At 38.9% G+C, this 15,678-nt stretch overlaps 1 protein-coding gene across 1 annotated transcript; it reads right to left on the bottom strand.

Moving 5' to 3' along the window:
• Window positions 1-10,507: 10,507 nt before the first annotated feature.
• LOC149574772 (putative serine/threonine-protein kinase PBL8) lies at window positions 10,508-15,192 on the bottom strand. The gene is made up of 6 exons (XM_089814603.1): window positions 14,662-15,192; window positions 13,352-13,484; window positions 13,089-13,224; window positions 12,597-12,733; window positions 12,378-12,501; window positions 10,508-11,376 (listed from the first exon to the last, which is right to left on the bottom strand). The coding sequence occupies exons 1-6, from the start codon at window positions 14,940-14,942 to the stop codon at window positions 10,865-10,867; spliced, it is 1,323 nt and encodes a 440-aa protein (XP_089670729.1). The 5' UTR covers window positions 14,943-15,192; the 3' UTR covers window positions 10,508-10,864.
• Window positions 15,193-15,678: the final 486 nt, after the last annotated feature.

Genomic DNA, 15,678 nt, shown 5'->3' with positions numbered 1-15,678 from the left:
TTTTTTTAAATAAATATTTTTCAAGCTTATGGGGGCCCTATTAGTTTTTTTGCGATAACTCTCGCATACAAGGGTCTTTTTCAATTCTGAAAAAAGCGTCGGAAAGCTGATTCCGAGACAGAGATGATGGAGAAGGAATTTTTGGATTTTTTTTCCAGATTGATATCTATTTTGGCATTTGAAGTCCGTTGATGACTTCTATCTTCCGGGGGGCATAACTTCTTCGTTATAGCTCCGTTTTTCGATCCGAAAAAAGCACCGGAAAGATTTTTTCGAGCCCTTTCCAGATTCTCAGTCTTTTCACCAGTATTTGGTACCAGGTATTTTTGATTTGTATTTGAAGTTTTTTTTCTCTTATCTCATTTACGCAATCTATTTGTAAGTAAGGGGTTCGGTTTATTGCATTGTGGGGGGCGTTTTTATATTATTTTCTGTTATTATTTTAATATATCAGAAAAAACAAAAAAACCCTTTCTAAAACAATGGCCGAGACCTCTTCTTCTCTAGAACTTCTAACCCCTCATAATTATCACACCTGGAAGACCTCAATGACTCAGCTTCTCCGGTCAAAAGGGTTGTGGTCATGTTTAGATGTTGTTCAGCCTATTCTTCAGAGGCCTTTCAAGATCATGCAGCATCGAAACAAAATGGATGAGGCAATCGGATTGATTGCATTACAGGTATCAGATAGTTTACAGTTTGATTTGGATGGGTGTAATACTCCTTTGGCTATGTGGACCAAGCTTGAAGGCTTGTTTGGTACAATGAATGAGTTCAGAGCACTTCAGATAGAGATAGAGCTTACAACACTTGCACCGGATTCCTTTCCTACTATTGATGACTTCTTGATGAAGTTTACTCAACAGAGACCCTTGTTGCAGAGTTGTGGAAAGACGAAGACTGATACTGAGTGCATCTATTTGATTCTCTCAAAGCTTCGAGGGAATTTTCAGATATTTGCTTCCACATTCTATTCCACCAAAGATGCTTTGGGGAATCGATTTGTTATGCCTTCTTTTCAGGTCTTTTGTGATCGCTTGACTAGAGAACAGTCAAAACTCACACAGTTGGATACTATGACTGGTTCTAAGACAAAGGCATTGGTAGCTCAGACATCTACAGGAAAGCCGAAGCCGAAATCGAAGCATAAGATAGATTCAGCAGGCAGCGAGAGTTCCTCCAAGCCTCCTCCCAAATTAGATGCTCAGAAACCATCTCAGAAGGGTAATACTTCTAAGTCTGGTGAGTCTTCCTCCAAGACTAAGAAGTATACAGGTGAACCTTGCAGTTTTTGTGGCAAGGAAGGACATCCAGTTTCCAGGTGTTGGAAACGTCTTGAGGCATTAGAAGAGGCTATGCAACAGTCTAGTATTTCTTCTCCAAAGCCTCCACCTCCATCTACAGGGAAAGGACATTCTCTTTCTACACGTGCATTGTCTTCTCCAGCTCCTTGAATTCTTGATTCCGGAGCTTCCCATCACATGACACACTTACCTGATTTGGTTACCTCACTTGCTCAGAGTGTTACTACACAAATTGCAGTTGGTGATTCTTCTCAGCTTTCAGTCACAGGTTCAGGAACTATCTCTTTAGAGGGTGGTTCACTACAGGATGTTCTCTTGGTTCCAGCCATTTCTACGAACCTCTTGTCTGTCTTTCAAATTTGTCATTCAGGCTCTGGAAAGACAGTTGAGTTCTCACCACATGATGTGGTTATTCGAGACCTCCATGATCCTGATTTTGTTATTGCTACAGGGAGTGTTGATCTTCAGTCTCACTTATATTAGTTTGATGGCTTTGAGAGCTCCGATTCTACAGGTGTTTCTCTCATTTCTCATGCAGACACAGTGAGCAAACTTTGGCATGAGCGTTTTGGCCATGTCAACTACAGATACTTACAGCATATGAGTACAAAGGAGCTAGTGATTGGATTACCTCAGATCTCTTGTACTGACGGTGTGTGTCATGGTTGTGCACTTGGCAAACATCACAGAGATCCTTTTCCAGTAGGTCGATCCACACGTGCTAAGGCACCATTGGAGTTGATACATAGTGATCTTATGTCATTTCCCACTCCATCTTTTTCAGGTGCTCGATATGTGCTCACCTTCATTGATGAGTTCTCCAGACGCACATGGGTGTACTTTTTGAAGTACAAGTTTGATGTCTTTGATTCATTTCGAATCTTTAAGACCTTTGTGGAGAAGCAGTCTGGTCTTTTCATCAGGCGTATCCACACTGACAATGGGGGGGAATATGTGAATCAGTTTTTCAGAGATTTTTGCACTGAGCATGGTTTACAACATCAGTTCTCTGTTCCCCATACACCTCAGCAGAATGGGGTTGCTGAGAGAAAAAACAAGACATTACGGGAGATGGCCAATTGTATGATACAGTCTCGTGCTATGAGTTCTTCATTTTGGGCTGAGGCTATCAATTGTGCCAACTATATTCAGAATCGGATGCCTCATAAGGCATTGCGACACATGACTCCTGAAGAGGCTTGGACTCATGTCAAGCCTGATGTTTCTACTTTCCGCATTTTTGGTAGTGAGGCTTGGGCATTTATTCCAGATGCTCAGCGGAAAGCCATGCAGAAGAAGAGTCGACCACTCATTTTTGTTGGCTACTGTGAGGATGTGAAAGCGTACAGGTTGTTTGATCCTGATTCCAGAGATGTCTTGTTTCGGCGAGATGTTCAGTTTGATGAGTGTTATCCTTCTATGGATCCTCCATCTTTAGCTACTTCTTCACTACCCAGTACTTCATCTACTCCTCTACAAGATTATGCCTCCTCTGAGGAAGATCTTGAGATTGATCCCCCTTTGCCTCCTCCACCAGATGTTCCGCGAGTGCCCAAGTGGGCTCGTGATACTATTGATGTAGCAGGACCTCTGGTAGGTGATCCTACAGATGTTCGTCGTACTCGTTCTCAGACTGCAAGTAGTGGCCTTTTGAGTCATGCCATTTCTGATGATCCTCAGAATTTTTCACAAGCGACAGGACACTCAGAGTGGGATAGGGCAATGGTTGAGGAGTATTCTTCTTTGATGAAGAACCACACATGGGATCTGTGTCCTCTTCCGAAAGGAAGAAAGTTGGTTCGGTGCCATAGGGTGTACCGTACCAAGTATGCTGCAGATGGTTCTATTGATAGGTACAAGGCACGTCTTGTTGCAAAGGGTTTCACACAGGTTGAGGGTATTGATTACTCTGAAACCTTTGCCCCTGTTGCCAAGATGAACTCTATTCGCCTTGTACTCTCTCTAGCAGCTTCACAGAAATGGACAGTTTTTCAGATGGATGAGAAGAGTGCCTTTTTGCATGGAGACCTACATGAGGAGATCTATATGGAGCAGCCTCATGGTTTTGTGCAGGACTCTTCATTGGTATGTCGGCTTCAAAGGTCTTTATATGGTCTCAAACAAGCCCCTAGGGCTTGGTATGAGAAGATGGATTCCTTCTTGCTTGCTTCCCACTTCACACGATGTCATTCTGATCCTACAGTTTACATTCAGCGTCATGGGCCTGACTTATTGATACTTGTGCTTTATGTTGATGACCTCATCATCACAGGAAGCTCACTCTCCATGATACAGGGTGTTCAACAAGCATTGAGAGAGCAGTTTGAGATGACAGATCTTGGCCTTCTGCACTATTTTTTGGGCCTACAGGTTGTTCAGTCTTCAGATGGGATAGCCATACTCCAGCAGAAGTATGCTCATGATATGCTTCAGAGATTCGGCATGCTTGATTGCAAGCCTACCCCCACACCTTTTCAGTCAGGTGTTGTTTTATCTACCACTTGCTCTACTCCTACAGTGGATTCCACTCTATATAGATAGCTTGTGGGTAGTTTGTTGTACTTGACACACACACGTCCTGATATTTCCTTTGCGGTTGGACTTGTCTCTCGATTCTCCCATAATCCTCATGAGAGTCATTGGCAAGCATCCAAATGTATCTTAAGGTATATTAGCGGTACAACATGTTATGGCATTCACTACACATCAGGGGATCCTCACATTGTTGGTTTCACAGATTTAGACTGGGCTGGTGACATTGATGATCGCAAGTCTACTTCTGGTTTTGTTTTTTGTCTTGGTTTTGGTCCTATCACATGGTCTTGCAAAAAGCAGCATGCTCACGCATTATCATCTACAGAGGCAGAATACAGGGCAGCTGTATTAGCTAGTCAGGAGGTTTTGTGGCTTCGACAGTTGATGACAGAGTTTGGATCTCCTCCTAATAGTCCCACCTTTCTATGGTGTGATAGTCAGAGTGCTATACACATTTCATGCAACCCTGTTGAGCATCAGCGGACCAAGCACATTGAGCTTCACATGCACTTCATCAGGCATCTCATTCAGGATGGTGCTTTGAGCTTGGAGTACATTCCTACTGCTGAGCAGGTTGCAGACATCTTCACTAAACCTTTTTCATCCCCGCAGTATCTTAAGCTGCGTTCTATGCTCGGGGTGAAGGAAGTTGTCCTTGGGGGGTCTCAGTGATGAGTCCTTCCTTCCTTCTTTTTACTGCTATCTCTTTTTGGAGTAGAGTTTTTCCCACTAGGTTTTCTCTATTTCTCCGTTTCATAGAGATTTAGTTGTTATTGGTATCCTCATCAGGCCTTGTTGTCGGGACCCAAGTTTGCTTTAGGCTTTGCATTGTAGTTTCTTTGCTTTTTTTTGCATTGTTTGTAGCTGCATTGTTGCTCATCTTAAGGGGGGGTGTTAGAGTAAAGCGTTGATTTAATTTCATTTATTAAATTTGCTTTACTCCCTTCTTAAGATTTTACTTTATGCACCTTTTGCATCTCTATTTAATAATTAATTATTAATTATTAAATAGCTTTTCCTTTTAGGTTACCCTTTTTAGGGTTTTGATCTCCTTTTATAAGGATTGATCTCCTTTTGTATTTCATTATCTTTTTCATTGCTGAAAATATATTAGCACATTTTTCAGAGCAAAACCCTTTGCCTTTTCCTTTTAGGTTACCCTTTTTAGGGTTTTGATCTCCTTTTATAAGGATTGATCTCCTTTGTATTTCATTATCTTTTTCATTGCTGAAAATATATTAGCACATTTTTCAGAGCAAAACCCTTTGCCTTCTCTTGTCTTTTTCTTCTGTGATAGGTTTTTGCATGCAGGTATTCGAAGGCTTTGTGGATTTGTATTGATCAAATCCTTCAGATGATACCCACAAAACTTTGTTACTGCAATACGAAGTTGGCCTGTTAAGGCTTACATTGACCACTTCTGGTGATCTACCCTATTAGGAGCACAAAGAACTACTAGGTCCACCTTGTTAGAGGATTTACAAACATACACTAAAGTATGCACTCTGTTAGGAGATTTATACAAAGACTGTTAAGTCTACCCTGTTAAAGGATTTACAAAACTGATTCACCTATTAGGATGAAACAATGGATCTATTTACAATCTTGATTGCTGATTATATCCTTGAAGTATAGATCACCTCTTGTGACTGATGAATCTTTACTGCTCCTTATAGACCTTGTTGAATACTCTTCTCTACTGCTAATTTGCATTTATTCACCTCAAAGTATTACATGTCCATTCCTTGATACTCTCTTTCATTTTTTTTGTAAATGATATAATACATTACATATATACCATTCCAATAATTACAATTGCAAGGTCGGCCAAAACACAAGTGAACAAAATATTACTGAGTCAGCCAAATAGTAGAAAACTCGAGTTCTTCAAGCTGACTAGGTAGCCTTCTGATACTCAGTGTCCACTGCATTACTCAGCATCGTCATGCACTTGGTAGAAGTGAAGGCTCGGTCCATACTAATCACACAACATAGCTTGGAACTCGGTAACCATTGGAGACTCGGTAGATATAATATCACTAGGTAAGAACTGAATCCTTCATTTACCTTGCTTTCACTTGGTAAGTACTACACTTTCATTACTCGATAAACATTGTGAAGCTCAGTGAACACTATATGCTTGTTAGATACTGCTGAGCTGCGCACCCACTCGGTAGCTTCATGAATGCTTGATATGAACTGCTTGACTGCACACTCACTCAGTAGCTTCAGGAATGCTCAGTATGAACTACTTAAGTGATGAACCTACAAGGTAACCACTGAATGCTCGGTATATACTGTAGACTAAGTGATGAACTCGGTAACCATTCAGAATCGAGTAAGTGTTGTCACTAATGACAAATACAATATAATGCCAACAACAAGATCTTCTTGATGAAGAAATTATACAGCCTCAAGATGAAGGAAGGTGCTTCAGTAGCAGAACACTTGAATGAGTTCAACATAATCACCAGCCAACTAGCCTTTGTTAAAATTTCTTTGGATGATGAGATTAGAGGCATCCTATTAATGTGTTCTATACCAAATAGTTGGGAAAATCTAATTGTGGAAATCAGCTCATCTGCAACAGCAGGAACCTTGAAGTTTGATGATGTTTTCAGTAGTCTAATGAATGAAGAGATGAGAAGAAAATCTACCACAGAAAGTAAGGGAGGAGAAGCCTTAACTATAACTGATCGTGGTAAGAAGATGGAAAGAAACAATCAAGGGCATTCAAGGTCAAGAGACAGATCAAAATCAAGAAGAGGCAAGCTGACATGTTTTCATTGTGGAAAGCTAGGCCACATGAAAAATGATTGTAGAATCTTGAAGAGAGAACAAAAGGAGCAAAAATCAGACAATGAAAATAAGAAGTCAGCCAACACAAATGAAGGTGAGACCACAGTTGTAGTTTTAGATAACGATGTTTTAATTACTATTTCAATGGAAGAGATATGTTTGTATAACTCCAACTATAGTGTTGATTGGATTCTTGATTCTGGAGCATCTCATCATGTAACCCCAAATAAGGATCACTTTATTGTGTATAACCATGGTAACTATGGTAGAGTGCATTTGGGAGATAATCATTATTGTAATATTGTTGGAGTGGGAGATGTCCAAATCAAGACCAAGGATGGACAAAACATTTTGCTAAGACAAGTTAGGCATGTCCTTGAGATGTGTATGTGTTTGATCCCTATGGGACGGTTGGATGATGAAGGTTACTCCACAAGCTTTGGAAAGAGTGGCTGGAAAATTAGTAAAGGGGCATTGCTCATGGCTAGAGGTTCCAAGACAGGAACCTTGTATACTCTAGATGCTATAGCAGAGAAGTCAAATGTTGTTGCTACTACTGCAAAAGAAGAAATTACAGTAGATTTGTGGCATGAGCGCTTGGGGCATATGAGTGAGAAGGGCCTAAAAATCCTCATGGACAAGAATTTGTTGCCAAGTTTGAAATCTTATAACCTTGATATTTGTGAGCATTGTATTTATGGTAGGCAACGAAGAGTTTCATTTCTTAGAGGTGGTCATGAGAGAAAAACACACTTGTTGAAATTGATACATTCAGATGTATTTGGGCCAGTAAACATTAAATCATTAGGAGGGGCTTCATACTTTGTCACTTTCATAGGTGATGCATCTAGGAAGGTTTGGGCTTATCCTATGAAAAAAAAAGATGAGGTATTTAATATATTTCAAAATTTTCATGTTGTTGTTGAAAGAGAGACTAATAAATTGTTGAAGTGTCTAAGGACTGATATGGAGAATATTGTTCCAATGCGTTCAAGGAGTATTGCAATAGGTTTGGCATAAAGCATGAGAAAACAGTGCCTTTTTCTCCTCAACAAAATGGGACTGCTGAAAGAATGAACTGCACTATTTTGGAGAAGGTGAGAAGTATGTTGTCAAACTCAAAATTGGAAAAACACTTTTAGGTAGAAGCATTGAGGACAGCTTGTTACCTCATAAACCGATCTCCTACTACAGCCTTGGATGGTGGCATTCTGGAAGAAGTTTGGACTGGTAAGAAGCTAAATTATTCCCATTTGAAAATATTTGGATGTGAAGCATTTGTGCATATTCCAAAAGAAAATAGAACTAAGTTAGATGATAAATCCATGAAATGCATTTTCTTGGGATATGCGGATGGTGAATTTGGCTATAGATTATGGGATCCAGTCAAACAAAAGATTGTTAGGAGTAGGGATGTTATATTTAATGAGTCTAAAATGTTCGAGAGGGCTATAAGAAACTTAGAGATAAAGAAAGTTGTTGATAGGATTGAAGCACAACAAGAAAATATCCCACCAATGCAAGATGTTGAGCAGCAAAATCAGGATTATGATAGACAACAAGAGGAAAATGTTGAACAACAGCAAGAAGTCTTGCAAGAGCCCCTACAAGAAAATCAACCAGAACAACAATTGGTTTGTAGATCAGCTAGACCTCATAAGCCTTCACAAAAGTATGCACCTTCAAATTATATATTGGTAAGTGAGGAAGGTGAGCCTGCTGATTTTCAGCAAGCTTGTGAAGATGAGCACAACAAAGAATGAAAGAAAGCAATGGAGGAAGAAATGGATTCGTTGCGGAAAAATAGAACTTGGGAGTTGGTTGAACTTCCAAAAGAAAGAAGAGCTCTACAAAACAAATGGGTTTACAAGATCAAGCATGAAAGTGAAGGGAAGAAGAAAAGATACAAAGCAAGGCTTGTGGTGAAAGGATATGCTCAAAAAGAAGGTATAGACTATACTGAAATCTTCTCACCCGTTGTTAAAATGCAATCCATTAGGATTATTCTTGGTCTTGCTGCTGCTCTAGATTTAGAATGTGAACAATTAGATGTAAAGACAGTCTTTCTTCATGGTGAGTTGGAGGAAGAGATTTATATGGAGCAGCCAGAAGGATTCGAAGAAAAAGGTAAAGAGAATTTGGTTTGCAGGTTGACGAAGAGCCTCTATGGGCTAAAACAAGCGCCTTGTCAATGGTATAGGAAGTTTGATTCATTCATGTTGGAGCATGATTTCAAGAGGTTAGAATCTGATCATTGTGTTTCTTCAAGAAGGATGATCAAGGTGAATACAACATTTTATTGTTGTATGTGGATGACATGTTAATTGTTGGACATGACAAAAAGATGATTAAGTAACTCAAGAAAGAGTTGAGTAAACAATTTGAAATGAAAGATTTGGGACCAGCACAACACATATTAGGCATGAAGATTATGCATGACAGGAAGACGAAAAAATTATGGCTGTCACAAGAAAACTACATTGAGAAGGTTCTTGAAAGGTTTAACATGAAGGATGCCAAGCCGATTAGTACACCTCTTGCATCCCACTTCAAATTGAGTAAAGACTCATGTCCCAAAGATGACAAGGAAAAGAAAGAAATGAATAAAATTCCTTATGCTTCAACTGTTGGCAGCCTGACGTATGCTATGACATGTACTCGACGAGACATTGCACATTCAGTGGGAGTCGTGAGCAAATTTCTTGCAAATCTAGGCAAACAACATTGGGAAGCAGTAAAGTGGATTTTGAGGTATCTTAAGGGTACCAGTCATTACTGTTTATGTTTTGGTAATAATGAAGTTGTTCTTGCAGGTTATACAGACTCAGATATGGCTGGAGATGTGGACACTAAAAAGTCCACTAGTGGTTATTTATGTACTTATGCAGGTGTTGCAGTATCATGGACATCTAATCTGCAAAAAATTGTAACTCTCTCAACAACAGAGGCTGAATATGTAGCTGCAACTGAAGCTTGCAAAGATATGTTGTGGACACAACGATTCCTTGGAGAGTTGGGAGTAAAACAAGACAAATATGTTCTGTACTGCGATAGCTAGAGTGCCATTCATTTGGCAAAGAATCTAGCATTTCATTCACGAACCAAGCACATAGCCTTGAGGTACCATTGGATCAAGGAAGTGCTGGAGGAAGGACAACTACACTTGGAAAAGATTCATACCAATGAGAATCTTGTTGACATGCTGACAAAGATCTTGCCAAAAGCAAAGCATGAGCTATGCAAAGATTTAATAGGCCTAGGGTGATTAGTTCACTTTTGGTTTGTTTAATCCTACTTTATTTGTTTCAAGTGGGAGAATGTTATGTGTGAAACAAATTACCTTTGCCATAATGTAAGAGTTGCCCAAATAGTAGGTGAAAATATTAATGCAATGTTTGACTTAACCTTGGTGCCCAATTTGGTCATTCAAAGGGATTTTTTTTGGCGCCCTGTTTTAAAAATTAAGTAATGTACTATATACATGATATGTATCACTTTTGTTGTGTGGGTAATGAAACAATTGAAGGCTGAAGTGTAATCAAGTTGCTGGTGATTTTGTCACTTGTTTTCTGTGTATTCTCCAATGCCATTGTATACTCCAGGTATGCTCTGTTTTTAGTAACTTTGCTCTTCTATTTCTCAACAGTTTTGTGGGGACAGCGTTCTCTGTCATTGTAACTCACAGTCTATTGATTATATTTTTCCATTATAAAAATTTCTTAGGAAAAACAGAAAATCTAATTAAAATTATCAGATTTTCACATTCCATTTCTAAATTCGATTGTATATATATTTTTAACATCAACATTTCTGTTATCCATCATTTGCTTGCGACGGCAAAGCTAATTGAAGAATCCCAAGCCATGACATTGAGAAAACATTCATGATGTATTTATAATCATCAAAATCTATACAATTTTCATGTTCAATAGGTATACTATATACTGAATGCCTCCATGCAAGCAAGAGAAGCCTACGGTCACCCACAATACAATATAAAATACCAGGACCTGGAATGGCACCCCAATTCATAGCATCCAGGTTTAATTTTCAAATCCTGGATGGATTGGATACTGGTTAGTACTCAATTGTGTCAAATATTGGAGAGGCTATTGCATTTCTCCTTTCAGAGCACTCTGAGAAAATCTTGAACAGAATAGTAGTCAGATATTGACGAACAGAGAATAAAAGTGAAAACCCTCCAAAACACATCAGAGGGTTTTGCATCATGCCCTTTTAACCGGATGCTTTTGAGATTGTTTATAGGAAGCATATCCGAGGCTGCTTAACCTTGCAGGCTTATTACGGGCTGCATTTGACATATCAGTGTGGCGGCCATTGATTGAACTACCATTTTTGGCCTTCAAATCTTGAGAAGTGGCCTCATTCCTTGCAGCATGCGATGTTAGAGAGGTGGCATTTGCCATATCCTTCATGTTTTGCAGAGGTTCTAATGTCTCCACGACATCCTTCATAAGTGGCCTTGCTTTAGGGTTTTGGCTGAGGCATTGGTAGGCCAAAGTAGCAGCTTTGGAAGCAGCTTTTACAGAATAGTGTCCCTCCAGCCTAGGATCCATAATGCGTATTAACCTCCTCTTGTCATTTAGATAGGGACGAGCCCAATCTGCCAAGTTCTGTTCTCTGCTTGGCCTTGTTCTATCCATCGACCTTCTTCCGGTCAGCAACTCCACTAGTACAACACCAAAGCTGTATACGTCACTTCTGGCTGTCAAATGACCTGTTGTTGCAGAGTAAATCAAAAGGTCAAAAAACCACAAAATCCTTCCAATTCTTTACTTCTGATATGTACTTCCTACCATATCATAACCCTAGAACTTTGCCACATGGACATTGAATCTTTTTATAAGATACCCACTTTCATTATTCTAGTAACAAAAAAACACTCAAAATGGTGAAAAACATGGCTATTTGTGCTCTTTCTGGCAGCCCCTGTATAAACTTCTGTTTGTCTTGACAAAGTCTCAATATTCCTTACCTCTGCCATGCAGTTCTTACTAGTTACTAAAGCATAGCTACCCTAGTGCTTTACCACATGGATATGGAGTCTACGGACCAAAAAGGGGTCTTCTTATAAAGTATCCACTTCAATTACTCTTCAAACATTATACAGAATGAAAAAGAATGGCAAGTTTTGCTCTTTCTGGCAGCCTCTATATAAACTTCAATTGTCCTGACAAAGTTTCAATGCTGTCCCATTTCTATCAAAACTTAGTCGACCCTAAATTTAAACTTCTGTATGAATGATTTACATGCTACATGCTTTTGAGGTATTTGCTAAGAATAATTCAATAGTTTCTTTCCGCTTGGACGTATATTAGTATATTCTTACCTATCAATTGATGAGTTCAAGGGGCTTTCTAATGAATGGTTCATAAGACAAAACACTTGGTGCAGGTTTTGCAAATGGGGTCATAAGCAGAGTGGGTTTAATCATGGAGGGAACTCCATAGTTAAGCGCGCTCCAGCTGGAATAGTACTTGAATGGGTGAAGTCCCAGTGCTCCACCTCTGTAAGCATCACCTAGATCCAATGAGTGCTAATTGTTCCACTCATTCTCATGAGAGATATGCTTGTTTGAACCACTACTCATAAAACATGGGTCAATGAATTTAACTCAAAACTACAGAGTTGAGTCCTAATAACATATCACAATTTGCTGCGGAAAATATCTCCTACTTGTTTAGACATAGTTAGCGCTGTCTGGTGTATACAACTTACCGGTCATGACATATTCAGGTGCTGCATATCCATAGGTACCCATGATCCTCGTTGATACATGCGTCTCATCCCCCTCTGGCCCATCTTTTGCAAGTCCAAAATCAGAGAGTTTTGCTGTATAGTCCTGCATCAAGACCATGGATTTTCATTGATTAGATCAAAATTTACTTGGAGATATCAAGTTAGATAACGGTAGATTCAGGCTTCAGGCACACTAACAGAATCCAATAAAATATTGGATGTCTTAAAATCTCGATAGATGACTGGATTTTCTGCTCCATGAAGGAAAGCGAGGCCTTTGGCAGCTCCAACAGCTATCTTCAGTCTTGCAGACCAAGGCAATGGAACAGATACCTCTGTACACACCACATAAACAAACATTAGGATGCGTAAAACACTACTCTATAAATAAGAAGGTATGATGTATGTTTGTAGACCTACAAAGAAATCCCTGGACATGTCATAAAGTGAGGGAAAAGCGGTTTTAATAGATTAAAACTACCTCTAATCTAAGATCTCGCACTTGTTTTCAGTTATTATTCATTTCAAACATCTTTAGGGGTGGGGACGAATTCTTTCACTCTGAAATTTGCAAGGTTTAAGCATTGCAGATAGTGATTTCCCGTGTTTATTGTTATACGCTAATGATCATATCAAAACTTGCCTGGGTATAAATGATCATATACTAAAATGGCAAGAAAGAGTACATACTTCTAAAAAGATGGTTCTCCAGGCTGCCTCTGGGCATAAACTCGTAGACCAGCACCCTGTCTTCTTCTTCACAACAATAACCCACCAATTTCACCAGATGGGGATGTCTCAGCTGCCCTAAGAACATCACCTCCGCCTTAAAAACCCACACAATTCGACAACCATGTCAATCCTGTATTGATCTATAAATCAACAAACCTAAAATCAACCAAAGCAAAGGAGGGGGAAAAAGAAAAATCAGATATTTAGTCATTTATACTGACCAACCATTCCCTGTGGCCCTGAAGTCCTTCTTGATCGAGAATCTTAACTGCCACGGACATGCCCTTGAATCCTTGCCTCACGTTCTCATCAATGTAGCCCTTATGCACTGTCCCAAATCCTCCCTCCCCTAGTCTGTTATCAGGCGCAATTTTTGTGGCTTATATTAGAAACATTGTTATTCATGTAGCCACCGGGAAATTGAAGATTCTCTCAATGTCTATGCAAAAGGTAATTTTCTGTTCTTTTAATCAGAAATTTCAAGATTAACCAGTTCATTGCATGTTCTATTTATATCTTCGTATATATCTCATATACTATTTTTACATCTGAGTAGGTTACATTGTAGAAATTTTATATTTTTGAAAAAAATTCCCAAATTCAAATCTTCTAAAAGTAGCATAAACTTTCTCACTGAAATATAAGATGGTCCTATAAACAGTTAGTTGCCTCCTACATAGAATACGGGTAGTCCTATTCTACCATATACCATATATAGGTTCAGAAGTACCATATACCATATATAGGTTCAGAAACAGATCATCAGATCCATTTCCATACAACAACAGATCATATGGAAGGCCTTTCTTTAAAAACCCAGCACAACCAACACATAATTCACAAGCCAATGCCACGAGGAGGACTGGCTCAATTTTTATACTGATACTTCCGGATTTTCCCACAGTCAAAAAAAAAAATGTCATTTTTTGAGAGGACTAGCTCTGAGGAAAAATCTTTTTTTCTGAATTTGATTGTGTGTTTATTTAGCATCAATGTGTTGGATCATATTCTACTATCCTTCTCACTCATCCTGATGATGTATCACAGAGTGTGATTCGAAATGTTGATACTAAATAAACACACACAATCTAATCGAAAAAAAGGATTGCTTCAACATATGGATTATAGCAATGTGATAATGTTAAAGGGTAATAGATTCTAGTGTTCCTGATTTCACCAACAACAATGTCACATCCCCACAGTAGTCAGCAGCACATTTTAGGCCATTATAACAACAGCCTGCAACTATTATCAACATGATCAAATGTCCCCAACTTCAAGTCTTTCATGTAGTCCACTGTTCCGATAAAACCAAACTCAGCAACAAGATTTTGAAATCTTACATCTTAAACATCACACATTAAGACTTGATTACTAGACAACAACCAGACGAACCATCTTCACAACAACCAAGATTACTTCTCTGAATCATGTCAAAGAAACATAATGACACAACAGCATCACCAAAACGACAGAACCAGAAGGATTCAAGAAGAAAGCAGAGAAGGGGGAATGTGAACACAATATGTACCTGTAATCAGAACGGAAATTCTTGGTGATGAGCCTAATCTCATTGAAAGTGAAGGCCTGCAAATTGGAGTGGGTAGAGAGGAAGAAATGTTCGACTTCTCGAGGAGTGGAAGGAGATGAAATACCCTTCATGTCTGCCGAACACAATCTCCGAAAGCGAGGAGCAACAGATTTGCCCGATTTGACAACGCCGACGACCACCGCATCGTCTCTGGTCCAGCAGATTGTGGTGATTCTGAGCCTCAGCCTCCGCATCTTCTCTGAAACCGATGATGGCCGCATTGCCTTTCCACAACTTTTCAACCTTCGAACTCAAAAGTTTTTGGCAGATGCAAAATTGGTGATGTTGTGAAGAAATCGTCAAAGTGGATTTGTTGTGGCAGAGTGCTCTGGATACCAACTCCACTAAAATCTTCTCACCTCCCAAGATTCGTTACGTCAAAGGTTTGATGACGACATGGACGTCAATGTGTTAACAGGACTTTCATCACCATGCCCATATTACTGCTTTTTAAAGTGCAATGTTACATTCACTAAAAGTAGTTTGAACAATGCTCTTTCTTATTTGGTTTACTGGTCTTATGGTCTCATGGTCAATAGTAATTTTGTATCTTATCCATACTAATTAATTATCCTAGATCTGATGGTTAAATTTGACCTTGGAATGTTTTTGGTATTGGAATGTTGAATTGGAACTTATATAATGTTTTAAAATGATAATAGACATAGCCTTTCCAAATTTGAGTATGAAGATCTCAAAATTGTCACTCATCATTTTCTTATTTAAATATTTGACATATTATTTTAGTCAAAAAAAAAATTGTAAAAAATAAAAATACAAAGTTCTAAACAAATCACTTTTAACAACTAGTTAGCAAAACTCATTGCAATAGTAAATGTCTATTGACGAATACTAATAAGAACACAAAACAATGTTTATCTTATCATACACTTGTACTCACATTTGAGAGACTAATGGTCCCAAAATGTTTCTGGATACATGCATTACAAAGGAGTG

This window comes from Cupressus sempervirens, chromosome 2, assembly GCF_028749045.1.
Source record: "Cupressus sempervirens isolate cs-2001-9-10 chromosome 2, ASM2874904v1, whole genome shotgun sequence".
Taxonomy (NCBI): Eukaryota; Viridiplantae; Streptophyta; class Pinopsida; order Cupressales; family Cupressaceae; genus Cupressus; species Cupressus sempervirens.
This window is presented reverse-complemented; position numbering and strand designations above follow the sequence as displayed.

What these genes read in the sequence shown, in the direction of transcription:
- LOC149574772 (XM_089814603.1), bottom strand. Translation starts at nt 14,942, where the DNA reads ATGCGGCCATCATCGGTTTCAGAGAAGATGCGGAGGCTGAGGCTCAGA. An exon ending in AGGGCCACAGGGAATGGTTG is followed by an intron (nt 13,225 to 13,351) that starts GTCAGTATAAAT and finishes TGGGTTTTTAAG; the next exon opens with GCGGAGGTGATGTTCTTAGG. An exon ending in ACCTGAATATGTCATGACCG is followed by an intron (nt 11,377 to 12,377) that starts GTAAGTTGTATA and finishes CTGCAACAACAG; the next exon opens with GTCATTTGACAGCCAGAAGT.